Source organism: Diuraphis noxia, unplaced genomic scaffold (genome assembly GCF_037042655.1).
Source record: "Diuraphis noxia isolate RWA-SAM2 unplaced genomic scaffold, SU_Dnox_SAM2 contig0005, whole genome shotgun sequence".
In the NCBI taxonomy this organism is placed as follows: Eukaryota; Metazoa; Arthropoda; class Insecta; order Hemiptera; family Aphididae; genus Diuraphis; species Diuraphis noxia.
Window position 1 is genome coordinate 24,981,910 of NW_028301715.1, and position 22,221 is coordinate 25,004,130.

Genomic DNA, 22,221 nt, shown 5'->3' on the forward strand with positions numbered 1-22,221 from the left:
CACTGTGCCAGACATGTATGTTATTCTACGGCGCCACAACCACCCCTTGTTACCACTGCAAGTCGCCTAAGCCGCCATCACCGTCCAAGCAATACGTTGGTTTCACCCTACGGCTTATTTTGCCCCTTTTCGACTAATCCGGAACAGCACTGTTCAGGCTTTTATCGCATCGCGAGTTATATATTTCTTTTCACAGTTTGAAACGACGTGATATCTATACTGTTGCAGCCATCGTATACTTTACGTTACCGGAGAAACTACGTGTTTGGTTTTTAATTTATATTTTTAAAATTCAGTACTGTTTATACGTTACTATTATAATATGATTGGTGTGTCTGTTACATAGTTTTGTGTTCAAAAGAGGAAATGTACTCTAATAAATTAATCCGGTACTTGGATACTTTCCCATTCATTCATTCGTTCAAATTGTAGTATTGTACTATTTGTACTACATAATATTCTATGAGTAATGTGTAGCGTTTCGTTTTCATGAAACAAAATAATATTATCTGTTAAGGTGCCTCCCATAAAAATACAATAATATTATAATAGGGGTGTTTTTTTTTCGTTTATTCTATACAACTAATTCTTGTAGGTATACACAATACTAAACTAATAAACTCTTAAACACGTTTATCAAGTAAATACGTCGCAATGATGTATCAATAATAATGTAGTAACCTATAACATACATAACTACGTATTTTAGTTGTAACATTTTCAAAACATATTCCAAAAACGTAATAATTCCGGACGATTTCTTTCAGGAAGCGAGCAGTGTTGAATCACGTGGTATAATATTATATTTATGTATTTTGTATAATCAACTTTGAAAATCTGGTGATAAATCTCGTCACGCTACTTCGTGAATTTTCAAAGTGAAAAATAAAAAAAAAACGAAAACAGTATATTTTATATGAAACCCAATATAATCACAGGTCAAATTCCGCAGCGATTTTGTGCACAATAGATATGAATATATATTGTTATATACAACACAATATACGTATTATATTATATTATTATATGTAGAGATCTGATAAACGGCTAATTTAGAATTGGCGACGTGCCCACCCGGTCGTCCGTCACCGCCACACCACCGAGTCGCCGCCGGATTCGCGGGGTTGAGATTGATTGCGACCGTAATTATCGATAGTCAAACTTCGTCCCTCGCCATATCCAGACTCATATCTCACTACCCCATCCCCTGTCATCCCCCTTAACCGGCATATACTTACCGTCCCAGTACCCACCCCCTCCCCCATCATGACTCGCGGAGAAGGAGTTTTAATAGCGAACTGCAGCGTTTAATATTCCCAGCCGAGGCGTGCGAGAGATAAGAAATCATATATATAACGACGCCGTGGAGGGGTTTTGGTTTATACTTAAATATATATACTATTACGCACAGGGTGGCCTGACATTTTTTCCGGTTTTCGCGTATCGGTTGGACGAGTGAACGTGAAATCGCGGTGATTCGCCCTGTTGTACGCCGCCGCCAGCAGTGAGTTATAACCCGTTTTTCCGGTCCGACGGTTTTCGTTTTGTCGCCGGAGGGAAACTCCTATAACGGACGGGACTGCCAACGGGGTACGGAGGGTGAAGAGCTTTAATATAAATATATAATATTATACATGGTCTGACGATAGCACCGTGCGAGCAAAGCCCCGCTGGGGACGAAAAACTGCGGTACCACACACACACACACACACACACACACACACACACACACACACACACACACACACACACACACACACACACACACACACACACACACACACACACACACACACACACACATAAATGTATATGCATAATTTTTCAGGAGCGCGACTTTCGATCGCGGTTTTCGATATTTTTTTTTTGTTTAAAATCACCCGGATGCCCGGGAAACTGCGGTGGTTGCACGATATGATATACCCTTATCGTCACCTCCAGTATTCGCCAACGTATTACGATGCATAACATATTATAAAATATAAGTGCTGTGCTTTACGCGGGAACTGCAATTTATTTATTATTATTCTAAGTGTGCGTAGAGACATGTATGCTATAAAATTGTGCGCCCGGCGGATTGTTTAATGTTCAAATAACTGTCCTGCAACATTCCAGATGATGATACCAGCCCGTGCGTATTATATAGCAGCGCTCGTTCGCGGAGTCATTACACGATTGGTTTTTCTCGCCATCGAGTAGACATTCTAAATACGTTTTGACGCGGTGGGCGCAATATTCTTAATGATCCGCCGATTATCGGTCCAATAAATTAAATAAACAATTTAATCGTAATCATTTTTCGTGTTGGTTTAAGTGCTAGATGCTTCGGCTTCAAGTTGTTGTGCGTAATCATAGTTATTATTACGTGCTTCGCCTCCACCGTTTGTCCTGCAGCTACGGCACAAGACACGCATTCACGCGCAGTCGTCCGTCTCTCGTTAGTTGTTTTGATATTATTATATTATTCTTTCTTCGGGTATTTTCCCCCACTTTTTTGCCGTTCCGCTCAGAATGCTATTGTCGACGCGATTATTAGATTATTTAAATGCAACACTCACAATTATTATTATCCGGAATGAAGAATAACACACACGTTACATTTCGGTGGATTGTCATTGTACAAGGTGTGGGCAATATATCGATTTGTCCGGCGAAAAAAAAAATTAACCGTCGTCGGTAATATTGGATCGGGCAAATATTATTGTAATGAGTATTTATTAATGTAGTCGGCCTGCAAATAATTCGCGTTGACGTTTGTGTACCGAGAATACTCCACGAACACTACTATTAAATTACAAATAAAAATAATTTCGACACCGTTGCTGCGCGCATCTATTACCACCGATTAAAAGCGCTGTCACGCGCGTGGCAATACAGTTTAGCCGAGCCATCAACCCATTATTTTTCGTTTTATTTTAATGAAAACCTGACCAAAATTAAAATTCGAAAAACTCATCTGAAGTGACATTTGTTGATAGTGGTCAATGTTTATCGTGTATATTATCTAAAAGTCATTAGCTAAAAGCCATTGTTGTTTATTTGATTTCGATAATGTCATTAACATAGTAACTCCTTATTGTTGTTTCCAGATGAGTGCCTATATTAAAGCGTTTGACATGAAAAAAAAAATTGTATTCACTATTATCTTCATAAGTCCCGATGTGCACAAGGTGTAATGCAATATTTCATTATAAGAAATGTACATTCTTCTCGTCCAAGATAAAATTTTAACTACCTACCTACATTTATATTAGACAATGTAAACCGCTCGGCTATGCTGTATTGATTATTTCTCCTCATTGAGTATAAATCACTAAAGTTTGAGTAAAATTTAAATTCAATGATAAATCATATTGCATATATATAATATATTTTCACAAAATGTTTTTTTCGAACTTACTAAAAGCTTATTATAGCTATTATTAGTATATTTTAATCATTGTAATAGTGTACCTAATATAATATTTACTATATAGAAATTCGTCAAAATTCTATTTTTAAACGCTTATAAAAAATTAGCACTAGATTTTTTTTTTTTTAATCAAATATGTAATAAAACTCTTAAGGAACTATGTATTATATTTAAGACTTTTATTTGAACAGGCAAAACTTTTGAATTGACATTTATAGGGAAAAAAAATCAAAGACGGTCTACTCTAACGGCGCCGTTGTGTAAGTGGTTATTTACTAAACTTACATTTTATGTAGGAAAATCTTTAATAACAAAATAAAATTTAATATTCCATTAGGTTATTTATATATACGTCTTCTTCAGGTATTGAATCCTTTTTTTTTATTAAGTAAAGACAAAAACAGTACTAATTATAGAATATTAATTAAACATATTAAACAAAATGTTTATATTCAAAGTTTTACCGACTCATCGTCATCAGGCATGTCGTATTTTAAGATACTGTATAGCGACAAAATTAATGACATTTTTTATGTAAAATAAAATAATAAATAGTACGTATGACAGCTCCTAATTGATTATAACTTTTTTTTTCATTTTATACTAGGATAAGTCTTAAGTCTCGGCATCTAGGCTATTGGCTGACAATTGTGTGTTTAAATATATAAATATAATACAATAATATTATAAACATTATACTATTGTTTTAATAAATGTATTTTTCAACTTTTATATTTTGACCATGTTATATTAAAATATTTTGCCGTGTGACGTAGAAATATGATTATGATGATGTATCATCGTTTTTTTTTTTTTTTTTTTTTTCATTATCGTTTGAAATTTTAAATAAATAAAGTAGGTTATTATTTAGAAATGTGAAGTATTTATACCATTTTGTTAAATAAAAGAGGGATACCGCTACTACAGATATTAAAATGTTGTATATAAATATATAAAGCGAAATATAATTAAAACATTCCAGCTTGTAAAAATCTAAAATTATTTAAATAACAACTCTGGAATTATGTAGTCTAGTTTATGCGTTTATACAGGGTACTGTTCATGTTTTGAGCTTGTAAACATATATCCGCACCTAAACTTGAAAACTCGTAATAACTATTCAAACTTTTAATGCAAATTAATAATTCAATTTTATACATTTTTTACGTACATCAGTTCTTTAAAATGACTACCAAATTACAAAGAAACCAACGTTTTATTTATAATTTTTTGGATTAAATATACTATAATATAGGCTCTATATTATATTATGTCGTCTTCTATATATATATATATATAAATGAATTTTGATCTGTCTGTCCTTTATGCATTCCTAAATGTTTGAACGGATCGGAACGAAATTTGGTACAGAGACATATTAGACTTGCATAACATATAGGCTAAGTTAAAAAGTGACAGGCCTAAATATCATTCAATTGAATATTTGAATTGTAAGACTGTCTCGATAAAACGAATACAATTACATAATTATAAATTAAAATGAATTGTAAAGATAGTATTATACTTAGTTTATTTTAACCGTTATCTATCTATATGTATAAAAATATACTACTAGTATAATCAGAAGTAACGCATTTAACACATAGTGTGAGACATATAAGAAGTAGGATTTTTAACGGACTACGAATTATACGAGTTCAGCTAGTTTTATTATACTGGGATAACGTGTAGGTTGTAGGTACTTATTACATTTATGTAATGTACAATAATAATTTTCCGTTTCCATAACTATATTTAAATATAATAGTACTTGAAAAAATATATTTACAGAGACAAATAATGTAAGAAATTGTTGATAAGTTATTTAAATGTGTATGTGTGTGTGTTTAACCTTTATTATAAAAGCGAAACAAATTTAACATCCTAATACATCATATTGATATTGTATGATGTATAATATAATTTAAATATGTAACATTAATATGAATAATAAATAATAACAAAGTTATTATAACAGTATCTTAATATGAGCCGATAAAATTTCAAATGAAGCAAAAAAAATTCTTAGATACATTTTTTAATAATCAACTATAAAATTAAATTGTTCACTCGAATTTTGTTAAAATTACAGTTGTTATTTGAACTATTATCATAGCTTCGATTATAGAATATGTATAATATGTTGTTTATTAAACATTTTAAAAGTTGTATTTATGAGTGGTGAGTTCTTACTTTTTTTTAACTGAATTAAAACATTCTTTTTTTATTATTAAAATTTTATTAACAATGATTTCTTTTAAAATATTTGGTATTTACATCGTATAAAATTAATTGTACAGGTATTTCACAAAAAAAACCAAAGAAGGTTATAAAAGACTGAGTGAGTATATATTACACTTGTCATGCTTCGCTCACTTTGACTATACTGAGAATTAAAAAAAAAATACTTCTTTAGAGTATCGTTTTGAATCGCATTCTAATTTATAAAGTGGTTTTATGAAACTTTTGCAAAAACACTGATGATAAAGTATATATATTTCATCAGTTTTATTATCACTACTACATAACTTCCGTATCGCACCAAAAATAAAAAAAAATAACAAAAAATTTGGTTAAATTTTCTATTGGTGAAACTAGTGTAGAATTTTTAGAAAGGCAGGTATGTAATTCTTTATTTTATAAAAGTATTAATTTTTTGTTAGCTTATATAAATAATATATATCTCCAGTTTTAATGTTTAAAAATATTTTACAAATCAGGATTGTCAATGATTTGATATGAGGTAAAAATAAAATACAATTAATAAAAGGAAGAAAGCATATAAAAAATAGCTTTTGTTTTCTATAAAAATAAAATGTAATTTAACTGGAATAAGATTATAATTTAAATAAAAATATGATAAGTGAGTCTTTATAAAATGTCTAAGCTTTGTTTCTCAATTTTTAAATAATAAACAGATTACGCAAAGAATACTAGCGGAAAATATGAAAAAAATTAATTTTACAATAATATATTATATTATATTAAATCCTCTTCTTAGTAGATAACTGATTTCGTATGCAATGAAATTTACTTAACGATTGTAAAGAGTTGTATTACTATACTATTTCTTATATTGTTTATATATAAATGCCTTTAATATTGCAATTATTGTTTAAATAAATAATTTGAACGATTGGAAGTATTAAAAGCCGTTGTGGTTTACATTTTTTATAAGGAATATTATTGTGCGCTTTAATAATAAAATTGATTTTACAAAGAATGTTTGAGTAAAAAATATATATACCTATATATACATATTATATACTCATGCTTAATCGAATACTTATTTCCCCAATAATAATTTTATATGGGTAGATAGTACCTAATCATAATGTCGTACGACTTAAATAATTTGATACATATTTTTATTTTTTTGCTTATAAGGTGTTAACTTCACCAACTCTCGTAAATACCTATCTTTTTTAAAATCACACTTTGGTATATTTAAAAATAATTCATCGACTCATCATGTCAAAATGTCTATTATTTTCATGACATATTATGATAAATATATTGTAGTACAGTAGGTACTACAATGCAACTTTAAATTGAATGATTTAGGACTTTAAAATTTTATAAGATCGGTAGTACCCACAGAACATCTTAATAAACTAATTTATTTTACCAAACCTGCACAAAACACTTAGTAACTTAGAATACTTACAATGTACCATAATCACATGTTCTATAATTGTAAATTGCTACATATACGTGAATACATCACAATTAAAATCAGGACAATGGGTCAATATTAAAACGGAATTACCACCCTGCCTGTTTTGTTTAATATTTAACAGTAATCAATAATTTAAGTTCACATTCTCGAGAGCGTAAGACATATGAATCGATATTATATTTTCACGAGTCAAGGTTATACGCATACACAGGAGTTAGAATCGGCCTTAGATATATTATACAAAGTGTAACAAAATTAACTAAAAAAACATAATTCACTGGCAGTATGATAATGTTTGTTCAAACCAGTAATTGATTTTTATTTTTTATTATTATTAATGATGCAATTTAACGGTAAATTATATACAAAAACGTGTAATATAATTATCATTAAAAATTAAAAGTTTATATAATTCCATACCACCTTGTAAATTTAATATATTTTTGTAAGTTCCTTTTTATTTCACCCAGTATATGGATTTAGTGCTCGGTATTTTAAGTAAATTAACTATGTCCTATACTAATTAATTTTACTATGGGCGTGTTGAAGTTTTCGTGCAATTATTTCGTTTACATCACTGACAATGTACGGGTGAATATGATGTCGTAATTTACTTTCAGTAATCATGAATGGTTGTAGTTCATATTTTATGAATAGACTAAAATCGGCAATGTTGTCGAGACGCAATCGCGTATTATATTATCTTAATAATTGCAGACTGGCAATTGGTTTTTATTTTTATATTTAAATGCATCGCAAAGATCCGTCGGGCGTACTACACGACGTTTATATTTTATGTGTACCGACGAAGACATAAATTTCTCGTCCACAAACATTACGTCCATTTCCGGTCTATTGATAATGACTACCGGCAGTGGCAGCTGCAGTCGCATCAGAGATGGCGACGGTGGTTAATCATACACCCCCTCGACTTCTAGGCTTGGCGACGAGCTTGACTGCATTGGCAGGGTGGTATCGGCAGGTTTTCGGTCCCTCATACGTCGAGAACTTTGTCGAATTTCTCTCTCCCCCTCTCTCCTCTCCACATCGAACTCCAAATAGCGACGACGACAAAAATATATAAAAAGCAAAATTCGCGTAGCCTGGAAATGGGAAGGAGTAAGATATATTACGCGCCTGTGCAGACGGCGAATAACGATAGTGTATAAATATATAGGATATAAAGCTTTGATCACATTTCCGGTTGTGTGCTATGCCGCCACCAAGGACGATTTTCTCGTTAGTCCCCGGAGAGAGTGACGGTGGAAAAAGTTTCGGCGACGGTCCGATGAGGGTGGAATTCGAATAATGCCCGTCGTCTCTCATATATATATATATATATATGTGTGTGTATTGCTTATATAATATATAAAATAGTCGACGCTCGTTCGTATGCCGAGCCGAGTCCGTTTTGTATATTACGCGCGCCTATCGATTTGTTTGCGCTTTTCAGGTTTAAAAACGATATTCAATATTTTGTATTATATTGTTATTATGCTACGAAAAAACAAATACAATGCAAATTGAATATTTACCTGTTTTACGGATAAGTTTCTTGTAGTGTTGGAAGAGTAGCTTAAACCGTCGTATGATAATATTTTGCATATTATCAATTTGTTGCAGGTTTAACAAACAAAAAAAAATACATAGAATATGTATAACAATACTCACAACTTATACTATTAAATATACCTATTACATAAATCGTTATTTATTATTTAATTTAAATACTTAATATAATATTGTACATTATGTATACAGTTAACTTATATGGTGCCATGTAAAATAGTATCCGTGCGAAATGCGTTATATATTTTGTGTAGGTATCACATGTCACGATCACAAACAGCGTATTAAATGGATCAAACCAACCGAGAAATTTAAAAAAAAGCTTCCAAGAAAACATAACTATATATTAAATAAAAGTATTATTTACGAATCAAAGTAGCTATAATAATAATTATTATAAATACAGCATATCACAGAAAATTAGAAAAAATACCTTTTTGTATAATACATATTTGTTATGCAATGAATATAATATATAATATGGTTTGATCTTGATATAGGTACTTATCAGTTATCATCGTAATAAGATTTTATATTATACATCGGTCAAAATTTTGGTAATTCACGTGTCATAAATATGTCATAGGATCACGTATTTACGTATTATATTGCTACGTATTTATATATGTGTTACACGTATTACATTTTACATAATATAATAGTATAAGCATAAATATAGGTTTATAAGTCTATGATGGTAAGTACATATTAACAATCAACTTGATAAAGCTTGTAGTAAGCCATATTTTCATAAGCATTATGTACCCAGTTTCATAATAATAATTTATAATCTATATTAATATATTATTATTATTAATAATAATTAATCTAATACTTTGAAAAATAAAAATGTGTAACTCACAAAATATATAGTGATCGGTTCTTTTACTTTTTTTATTTTTCATACACCTGCAGCATACGTCTCGTGTATATTTTTTGATACATCAGATCGAACTCATGACGTCCCCAGTGTCATGCCTCTCCAATTTTGAAACGTTATTTGAGTTAGCGAATGCGACTAATACGACGCGTATAATATATAATAGCATGTCATTGTATTATTTTCTGACAACAACAAGCGGTCCTCTCGGTGTTTATATTACGCTTGGGTTGTTTCTGTGCATGGCGTTGTCTCCAGTGTCTATACCTACACTCGACGGGATTTGATTATGTTTGCGAATAATCAATTACATGGATGTTATGGTTTCGAACGAATGGGGTATTTCATTTAGGTACGTATGATACGTCATACATACAAGACGATTAACCAAACTTTTCAAACCCCATTTTCCCTTCAATTATGCATTTATTTAAATCCCTATTTTTGAAATTTTGAACTTTTAATGTAGGGTTTTTTTATTGATCCTAAATCTGACAGCTATGGCCATTAGCTGTTAGTATAGGGGAGCGTTGTTGGTTTGGAACACGTATTATATGCGTGACAAGGATTTTGTCACCCATCTGGGGGGCAAGCAATGCATGCCAGTGCGTACACTCACTACTCAGAGTACGTACTCAATCGAGTGTACGGGCCTCACCAAACCACTTATGTTGGTATTAACCTACTTAAAGAGTACATTATTTTCAAATAATCAGATAATATTTGACATTTGATAACATAATCAATATAAAATATTACATTAGATATTTGATATATTTTCACCCAACCTAACCTAATATAATAGAATATTCAATAAACGACCATCCAAATGCGTATCGAGTTATATTATATCATTGAAGATTTATTTTGTAATCACGACACACTACGATACACTTATTCAATGTTGCACGCATGATTTAACGTTTTCAGTAGGTTATAGATTTAAAAATAATTTGACAGTTTCGATTCTCGTGGCACACCACAAGCATATTAGCGGCATACCGGTTGAAAACCAACTAACTTAAGGAGTTTTTTGTGGCGCTACAAACTTTAAATCTCTTTAAAAGAAAACAGCATTTTTTACTGTTAATAACTGTTAAGCGAGTGTGTAGTAACCTTGATATTGTACAACATATACAACACTGAATACAATTAAAATTAATGGTTTTTGGAGTTATTAAACTTCATGTTTTAAGAATATATTAAAATATAGTCCACGATTATAGGTTCAGGATATATATATATATGTATATACTGAGGTTAAACTGAGTAATTATACTTTTATGTTTTTGGTTTTAAAGGTTGTTCCATCAATCAATCGATTTTTATCAAATTTGTTGTATTTAAACTTTAAAGTATAAGACTTTTTTGTTGTTGCTGTTGTAGAATAATACAATTATGTTTGTCTAATATAATATAAACTATCTTTTATATTTTATATGGTTTATGGTAATATTTGTAATAAAGGCAAGTAAAAAGAATTAAAAACATTGTGTGTTTATGCAAATTTATTTGCATAATTAAATGAAGGCCATAAAAATGTAAGTTCTCCCAATAAAATTTGACCATATCTCTATCTGTACGATTATCATGCATAGCTGGTATGGTCGTAAAAAAGTTCTTGTTTGACGACCCTTGGCCATCTCCAATTGTCACAGCGTTTCGCATCGATCGGCTTTCGTTTTTGTTTCCTATATAGTACAAAATTCACACAAACTTTATCGTGACGAGTTCATATAATATATATATATATATATATTATAATATTCCGGTACAGAGTCTTTGCACATTCTCATGCGTCCTCGATCGCTTTTACCGACAATCTTTCACGTCTGATCACGTGACCTGCCAATTCGTTAATATATTATTTACGATTTTTTTTCCAAGTCTCGTTTTATCCGAAAACTATCTTACCTCATCTGTACCTAGGTATAGTATAATGTGTATCTAAACTGTAGATGCTCATGCTCATTTGTTATTCTCTCAGTCCTATAATATCATCTCATCTGTAGTTCATCATAATCTCTGTCGTTACACTCCACACAGGTGCACGTAGTTGTATGCAAAACGACACATTTTAAATATTTTGTGTACAGCAAATTTGTATTCGTCCGGCCGATATTGTAGGTATAATCGTGATCGAAATGCGAGATGCGCCCTGCAAAGTCTAAAAACGATAAGTCGTGATGGTTATCGTCTATATTTTATATTCAACGTTTCTTATTGTTATTATACCGCCTTTTATACGCGTTACGCGTAACCTGCAAATACATAATACATGCATAGGTAATAGGTATAATAATAATATTACTATAAAACAACAACAATAATAACAATAATAATTGAATGATTTTACGACCGTTTTGTTTCCTAGAACTATCGCGGAACGCATCATCATCATCATCGAGATGCACTTTATTTTAATCCGGCCGGCATTTGAAATAATAATGCGCTGCCGTTTTTGACAACCAAATCCATAATCACTATTATATTGTTCTTGTTTTAATGATTTATTATATTATAATATATTCCCCATAATACCTATTTACATATATTATAGCTGCGTAATATATTCCGGAACTGTCGATCGTCGATGCGTAATATATTATGCACTTATATTGACACTTCACATGCGATTACCATCACCTCCCGATGTATACACCTAACAGTATTATATATATATGTGTGTGTGTGTGTATAGCTTATATAATAATATTATATTAACTAGACGTCCAATATCCCGGTTACACATTTGGTATGCGTATTTGATACCGACATACATATTCGCCGACGTTGTATCTATCCTATATAGTTAAGTAGGTATTTGTATATTTAATTAGCACTTACCGTGTCTCCCATAATATAGTTTATGTTAAAATGTATTATTATAGTATGGGGGAACCTACATTGTAAAGTATATTATAGATTCGTTCGACATCAAAAATCGATTTTAGGTGTCTTATTTTATTTTATCTAATACTCTTGGTGCACTATAATTATGTAGATGGTTATATTAAAAAGCTTTAGGTGTTTTTAAACATTTAAAAAAAAATGAATAGGTACTAACTGTTTACAATATTATTCATTTTTAACCCATACGATGCAAATGAAAAATAATTTATTTTATTTTATAAACTGTGGTTATATAATATGTATTATGTATATATATATTATTTTAAACCTACCATCACTTTAATATGAGTACAGATTATTATAGCATTGAACAAAATGTAAATATTTATTATAATACACAATATACATGGTATGTTAACTTAACGTAGATTAACGCGTAGGTGTAAACTAACTATAAAGTTTTTATTTGTACCTAGGTACTTATTTTGAAACTCTACATAATATAATATCAAACTCACCATCAAAACTCTCTATACCAACCTTTGTATAGGATGGATTTTATTAAATAGAACAAAAAATAACAAAAATGTGTAAGTAGGCGTATTTCGTTTAGAATATTAAAACAGCTACATTTGAATATATTAAATAGCAGAAAACGGAAAAGAAATTATAATTTTAAATTTTATTTGCTATTATAGTTCGTGACAAAATTATAAATTTTATTACACTCTATATTTGACTTTTGGATAATAATCTTTCGTTTCGATTTCTTTGTTTCGACTGCTTTTGGCTGAACAACCTGCACGTTTATTATAGTCTCCGTAAAGACGCTCAATTTTAATTAATTCTAAACGACTGTAAATATATACGAATTCGTTAAGTACAAAACGGATTTGGAAAGTTAATACTTATTTTATCCGTTGAAATTAAATGTAACTCCAGTCCGCTTAAACGAATATCCACCAAGTTAATTATAAGCTGAATTATTGCTATTTAGAAAGTTTTTTTTAGTATTTAATTCTATTAAGGTATTTACCATTATTGAAAATTGAGAGAATTAAATCCAAAAAAAAAAAACGGGATATGCAAATTAATTAAATTTTGACTTTAACATGTAACATAACGTACGGTCATTAACTGATAATAGTGTTTTTTTTTTTTGAATGTGGAACGTTGATTATTGTTTAATTATCAACGCGTGTTCGTAGAAAACTAATGTAGGTTCCTATAAAACCAGCTTTGTTCATGAATTAGTTGTTAAGCAACTACACATAGGTAATGTCATTACACTTTTCGTTGTGCGAAAATTAATTGTATGGTTTTTATTCATAATCTTTAGATAGGTAATTAATGTATTGGACACTGGTTGATATTAATTAATGTGCATAAAGTTTTTTATAAATTATAGTTGCATAATATATAACTATGCTTATAAACATTGTTCAAAAAAAAAAAAAAAAAAAAATACAAGTCACTATAGTCCATTTATAATAACCAAAAAATATAAAATGATATCGAAACCAGCAACAAAAATAAATATAATCGCAGTTTAATGGCTATTGGTAGAAAAAAATGAAGTGATTGATTATTTGTCGATGAATTAATGGATGTTGGTATATGTTAAGTTTTGACAATTAGGTATGTTTTTAGGTTAGAAACTTAAAACATTAAAAGAGGCCTGGGGCCTTGGGATGGTAATCGGAAAAAAAATCCCCAAAACAACTATTTAAAAAATTACATAATTATAATAATATACCTAATTAGTATATTAGACTATTAGAGTATGTATATTAGTTGGTAAAAAAAAAAATAATAAATAATAATAATATTATATTAGTTAGTTAATCAATAAATTAGGTAAATAAATCGTGTAAAATGTGTAGTTTTTCTTGATTTTTATACTTAATTTAAAACATTTTTCAGTTATACCTTAGTTATTTATTAATAATAATGTCTACTGCTAACATATATTTACTCATATAGCTGATGTTTATATAATATTGAAGTACTTAGTAGTATCAAAGGTGTACTCTTAAAATGTTTTGGATTTCAATGAGTTAAAAAAATTAAATGTATCTTTCTTGTTATCTAAATAATAATTTATTTATCTTTCATCTTTATCTAGATAAAATTTAAATTGTGTTATCTTTTATCTTTATCTAGATACATTTTTGCCCTGTTATCTTTATCTTTATCTAGATAAAAAAGCACTTATCTAATCACAACACTGCCACGGGGCCTCCACTAAATTTTTCCATGTCTTGTCTGCGGGTTTATGCTGCTATGTATAGTATTCGTGTATAAATTACAAAAAAATAAACGTTATTCGTGTTTCAGAAATCGAGGCATCACAGACTTCAAGAAATCCATGGCAGTAACACTCAGGTGTCGGTGACTGACGACGGTATTCTACCATTGCCGACAGTCAAACCGGGCGACGAATATCTGCAGGAATCAGAGGGAGACGTAGAAGACGATGGCGACGACGACGACGATGAACCCGACGATGATGACGGCGACGAAAGCGACGAAGAGGGTGAGGAGTCGGCAGAAGTATTGGAAAAGCAAAGTGAGTATTATACCTATAAAATAGCAACTTAAACATTCGCTTACGATGACCTGTATCTAAAGACGCGCATCGTACCTATTATATATGTATACGCGTATGAACACATTTTTTAAAAACTTTGCCTACGTCTTAAACGCGCAGTCCGCACAAAATTAAAAGCGCATAATCGTAAAAAAAATCTAACCATATGCTGTAGATACTTACTCGCCCGCCATTATACTGCAATGGACTTTTGCTAAACGTTGTTGGATGGACCGTAAAATAGCCTACATGGACGCCTCGGGACACTTATGTATAGATGCGATGATAGATAACGCGCACTCCGTATATAGACGTGCAAAGCGCTAATTTTTTTCCCTCGAAAAGAGCATTTTTTATCACCCGACTTTGAAACAATGTGTTACACGAAACACACGCGGTCCCCGCAAAGTTTTGAAGGGTATTACTGCTATGCAATATATAAATTATGTATGGTCGGGGCCGTCGTTGTCGTTTTTCGAATATTCGCCGCCAATATAATATTATTGTTGTACATATTTTATCGCTCAATATTTGGAAAATGTTCTAATATATTACGTCAACCTGACCTTAACCTAACCCAAAATCGCTTATGAATTTATCTATCGTCTGTCCTGACCTTTGATGATACCCAACACACACAACCATTATAATAACAACCCAACATTTTCCTACAAATATCGATAGGTGTTCTGAGATAAATTAATCATTCTCTATTATGCATACATACAGTCTATATTCATAGTGCATAATATTATCTGTAAATCAGCTCGAGTACCCTACGTTTGAAAAGAAATACCTATATAATACGACATACACGAGTCACGACCAGTCATCCCGTCCTATGTACATATATTGCATTGTAATCGGACTTGGGAACAATTTTAATTACAATACGCAGTATTGTCATTGTTCTGCAAGAAAACATTTAAGTTGCACACTCGTATGAAATATCTGTGAGTACATATAAATATAGCATTATAGATGACTCAAGTACCTTAATAGTTATAAACTCACTCAAAGTTATATTATAATACACATTATACTTGATTATCGTCGAAGGGGTGAATGACTCGAACTTGTAATATTGCGTATACAAACCAGATGAAAGGCGCGCACAACACCAATATCGTGCTAAATAAACAATAATGGTTTTAACAATGCGTAAGGTAGGCTACACACATATTTTATTTATATTATCAAATTTTAAAGTAAAATGACAATTATTACAAAGAACTAAAGAAGTGAAAATCAAATTTACATTTAAACCTAACATATTATACATTTAAAAATACAGGTAGATATTAGGGAGTAGTGTATATTTAGGGCTGAATTCAGTGGCGCGCAGAGGTATTTTAAGAGCACATGCAGTTAGAAAAAGTTAGCCACCCACCCTCCCAATTTTTTATTTATAACAAATATTTTCACTTATTATTCACTGTAATTCAAGGAAATCAATTAGTATAGACTATAGTTTATGTTATAAATTTTTTAATTTCCCTGTGAAACCTGCAGTAGTACACACACACCCCCCTCGAGAACACATGCAGTTGCATTCCTTGCTAACCTGTCTGGCCGTCACTGGGGCTGATTAATTCCTATTCATCGGCCCATCGAGATTTTCGCTTCAAAATGATCCATTAGATGTTTACTGTCCAAAAATTGCGTCTAAAATTTTTGCGAGCTTATTATATTAGGTTAGACCGGTCCACCAAGATTTTCTGGTGGTTATGGCTTTACGAGGAGGTGTGACTGAAGATAGAGAAACGAATCTGATTGCGTGTAGAATAAGAGCAAATTCTAAAAGAGACACTTTTGAGAAGATTGGATCCGGTCCCATTTAAAAGAGACCTAACGAACCATTTGTTAGCTTCTAATAATAGGGTAGAGTTTGAATATGAGGGATTTCACACAGATGGTAATTAGTTGTTGTAGATGACTGATGGGGTATTGAGAATGAAATAAGTAAAAGCTAAAAATCTATTTTGAACAACCACGTCATATTTTAAGAGAGATCTGACAAGTGAAAAATAAATAAAACGGAGATAAAAAGAAACTTTTTCTGAAATCAATTTTATGTCATCAAATAAAGTACGATTTTTACCTTCTTTAAACTAACAGAAGTAAAATTGATACACAGAAATAATGAAAGAGGATTAAAAAAACCCACCTTGAGGAATTCCAGACGAGACTTCAACCTGACTAGAATGAGTATTATTAATTTGTTGAGCTAATTGCGAACTGCCCGTGAAACGAGAAATGAGCCATGATATTAACTCTTTGTTTCTGAGTCCCAAAATTCTTTAACAAGTAAGTTTCGGGGTTAGGTTAGGAATCGGAAACATTTAAATATTCAATCATAATTATGTCAACTTTGAAGGTCGTTTATACAATTAGCAATATATGAGATATTATATAATATATAGATACTATTTGTGATGGAAGATTTACCCCTCTAGAATCCGCGTTATTCTAAATAAGTATACAATTAATAATTATTATTTGGATAGACGCAGAACCTCTGTTTTCAATTTTCTGACGTGCATTATTGTAGTGTACATGCATGCACCTCCGTCCTTCGTTTCGAACTGTGTTTTTCTGTAGAAAAAATATAACTTATATTTGTCTAAAATCGTTCAGCATTTTCGTAACTATGGGGTGCTTAGTTATTTTATAAATTTATAATTGAAATTGTCCTGCTGGACATGTCGGATTGAAAGTTGGCTACTGCACCGAGAGTTATCGCGTATTAGGTATATACAATAATATTATAATACATTGGTACAGTCGTATAAATATATTAATTTGTTTATCAATAGATGAATTCAACGTCCCACGGGCAGGTGTAGGATGAATAATACAATACGAGATAATTCATTAAATATACAGGTTAGGTTAAGCATACATAATTTTAACTTGGCCGGCGATTAAATGGTCTCTAAATTATACATATAAACAACAGATATAAGTAGAATATAATAATATATATTATAATAATTTTTAATATGTTTTTACGCAGCAACTGTGTCGTGGACATTATTTTCGAGGCGTTCAGGATAACGTCGGTTAACACGAAATTTAAAAAATATCATATAACACAATAATACGAGCATCAGTCGCGTACTTTGCGGGTATAACTTTTACTTTACTATACATCGAATCAACTGTTTTACGTACGGTTTGGCGATCTCGCTGGTTTTCGGGGTTGACTTCTTCGACGTATATAACAGCTGTGTATATGCTGCCGCGAACTTCTCGCCGGAAATAATTATTATTCCTAGTCGATGTTTTCAACTCCGTACAATTTCGGCAAACAGTCGAATTATTTGCGTTACGCGAGAACGCGCGTTATATGATTATTCGTTCGGGTCTGCTGGTGTTTTTGTTTTTATGTTGCTATTATAACGACGAGAAACCCGACTAAATAAATACTTAGACAATAACGTTACGTTTGCCGGATCCCAGAGGAGGGTGTAATTTACGAAAACTCGGACCTGCGATAATTATTTCCCGAGGGAGGGAAACGTAACGAACCGCCGCCCGATGATGTGTGTATACTACTTATGCCCAAGCCACGTCGCCACCGTTGCTGCATAATATTATAATAGTCACCATTCGTCAGCGCCATGTTGACTGCATTTGGCACAAGACTTACGATTTTTTTCCTCACTATAATGATAACGATAATAATTTCCGTAAACGATTACGATATTATTTTATTCGAATCTTTATATTTTTTATACAGCGTATATCACGTGACTTTAGTCAGGACCGATTATATTTAATACCGTTTATTCGTTAACAATAATATAATTATTACTTGATTTAACCATCGTTGTTAGAATGGTTTACACACAATATAATAGGTACTCGTACCCCTACGCGTATATATATTAATAATATATTATACACTGTTGCACCTGTATTTTTATATTGTTATATTTATCGTTAATACAATCAAATTATAGGTAAAAATTCACACGGCTCATTATTATTGTTATTATATATAATGCATTGTTAGCTGACTCACGATTCTAGTTTATACCACGAGTGTAATATTATTATAACACACACTTCCGTTTTTTTTTTTTTTTTTGTTCATTAGGAATAATAGGAATCGTTCTGTGTACTACATAATATTTATATCTAGTACCTATCGCGAGCCTAAACTTATATTTTAGACTCATAGGCACTAGTTGAAAATGTTGCTACAAAATATATTTAAATCAATGTTGAAAATAAAATTGTTGTGCATTTTGTAAAAATAAAATTTGGAACTCATAAAGCTCATTCTGACTTTTAGTTTTGCCTATTTCACCGGTATATTCACCTATTAAACAAATGAAAATTGATTTGTATCGGACTGCTATATTATATACTCATATATACTATATAATTAATTTAATACTAATATTTAATAGTGTGTTGTGTATTTGTATAATAATATGTAGATCGAAGTCTTAGCAAACCAAACGACTATAAAATAGATTTATGAAGATTTTCAGAAATATTTGGATATAGTGTGGGTATGTTTTGGCGTACAAAAGGTCTAGTCAGGTGGGACAATAAAATTAGTCACGCCATCACTTGGTTGTAAAGATTCACCGTTTTAAATATAAAATTGCATGGTAAATCTGTAATCATTTTCAGTAAATTTATGTCCACCAAGATAGTTTTTTTCGTTTAGAATTACATCGATATTTATTAGTACTTGGTGAAGACTAAACAAAACTCTCATTGTGTATTTGGAAGGATTTGTTTTTAGTTAACAGTTTTGACACCTATACAATAAAATACTTTACTATAATAACATGTATACACCTAATAGTACCTACTTGAAAAACGAGCGCATGGCTATTATTTTATACGTTTCGAATGCAAACGCTTCACCGACGTCGTAGGTCGATCAAGACACGGAGCAACACATACAATTTCACTATAATAAAGTAATATGTAATACGTTTACGCGTAATGGTGTGGTTGTTAGGGGCACACACGACACTAAACGCCGCTGCTGTAATGCGAGTTGTACGTGTACGGTAGTGGTTATAACAACGCTCGTCGATAATGTGACACACATTATTGACTGTATACGTTGAAATCCAAAGAGCTTACAGTTTTCTATTTTGTTTCCCCTCAGAAAATAAAAACCGTCAATATATTCTTATTGTGATACGTATTCGTATATATCAGACGATTGGCGAAAATATTATTTTATTATTATTATTATTATTATTGTTTTTGTTATACTATGTTTTGTTGTGCGGCGTATGTTTATACATACAAATATACTGACTATATAAAATATACACATAAAATTGGGCGCCGCCATGTCGAAAGTCTACGTGGAGACAGAGTCAAAGGATTGAGAGAGGTCAATGGGCCCGGGCAAACAAATACTGCGCGCACTTTCCCATTTCCACTTTTCAGAGAGCAACTTGTGATTCAATTATTCAGTATGGACAAAATATAATACAATGTAATATAGTTTGTAATCGAATTGTTACTAATGAAATAATTTAATATTACTATCGTAAGAAAATGATTTTGAATATTATTTAAAAGGACAATATTGTGATATAGTTACAAGCGAACAGACTCCTCTCAGATGTTTACTCTGAATCCATGCACTTGTATGGTGTATAACATACACATATTATGTGTGTGTGTGTGCGCGCGCGCTATAATATGTGAGTATATTGCGGGAGCTAGCTTTTTTTTTTTGCGTTATATATTTGATAAAGACTTCTTCGCATTTTCCCCGGGGAGTTGTAAAACGGACGTGTATGTGTGTGTTGTTGGGTTAGTAGGGGTTAGTTCATGGTGGGTAGCAACTGCAGTATAGTAGCAATCGGGTGGAAGCAGGCAATGTTATATATGTATATAATATATATATAATTTATAATATAGCATGAGTGACTATCTTTACAGGTGACCCAGCGGCGATATACTTAACACACGCAAACACACATCACGTATATACAGGGTGATCTATTTTATTAAACTGTTACATCGAAGTCGATTGATGTTTTTGAAAGAGCCGCCCTGAAAATGGCAAAATGGGGCTGTTGTATACCACGACGCAAAAGTTTGTGCTCTAGATTAAATTCTTCGCTAATCCGAAAATTCTAAACGTATAATATATCTGATTAGGTATCTATATACATTAACAAAATTTTACATAAACTATATTTGGAATTAAAAACCTAAAAAAAAACCCAATATGATATGATAAAAACGGTAAAAAAATATGACGAATAGTGTAATAATTAATACTTCAAAATCTATGCTATATTAAAAAAAAAACGAAGTTTTCCTCGAAATATTATAAAATCAGTTCATAAATGGTTCACCCTGTACTAATGCACGCCGCACACGCGTGTATATTTGTGCAACGCGCAGTCATTGCATTCGTTGGCCCCGTCGCCGCCGCCCTGACATTCGTTGTCGTCGTCGTTCGTGAGTGTACTTACTAATATTATTAAACATTGAACAGTTGGCGACGGCGGGCGCCAGTAAACTCAATTTTCTTCTGTATAATATAATAAAACACCTAATTGGTCGATTATTCGCGTGCCGAACGATATTCGTTGTTTTTATATTCTATTGTTATGAAAAAATATTATATATGTATATTTTATGCATATTTATGGCATATACCACTGGTCTTTCTCTGTCTCTCGCACACACTGCTCTCTCTCTATCGTGTTCGTGTTTTTCTACACGAGTCTGTGTCACCATCGCAGCGCTATACGTACAATAGTAATAATAATAATAATAATAATACTATATCCTTTCAACCCTATCGGCAATAATTTTTCGTATTGTACGCAGAGCGTCATCCTTTTCGTGCACACAACACACCCAAACCATATTATATTATAAACATATTACGCGTTGTTCGGATATAAAATATATAATATATAACACGCACGCACTCAACTCGCATACCTATACGACTTATACGCGACGGCTATAGTCCGACTAGAATAATAATTTACGATCCTCACCCTCCAACATAATACCCGACACCGTAATAGTATCTCATCCGATAGGTATAATATGCATCATATATATTATGTATACAGAGTGAACCGTCGTGATTTCTTGTTTTACTGCAGACTACAGCTTTAGGATGGTCCACATGAAAAAAAAATTCTAAAATGACATATTTTAAATTTAGTAAACATTCAACCAAAATATCGACCATACACAAGTAAATAGGTATCAATTTATGAATT

General features: G+C 31.4%; 1 protein-coding gene across 2 annotated transcripts in view; it reads left to right on the forward strand.

The window, feature by feature from the left end:
* The window catches only part of LOC107169190 (follistatin-related protein 5-like), a 122,526-nt gene that overhangs the window by 60,173 nt on the left and 40,132 nt on the right, over positions 1 to 22,221 (forward strand). For both annotated transcript variants that reach the window (XM_089228177.1, XM_089228178.1), the window contains exon 3: positions 14,731 to 14,962. In XM_089228177.1, coding sequence (XP_089084303.1) covers positions 14,731 to 14,962 — 232 coding nt within the window. The remainder of the gene's footprint in view (positions 1 to 14,730; positions 14,963 to 22,221) is intronic.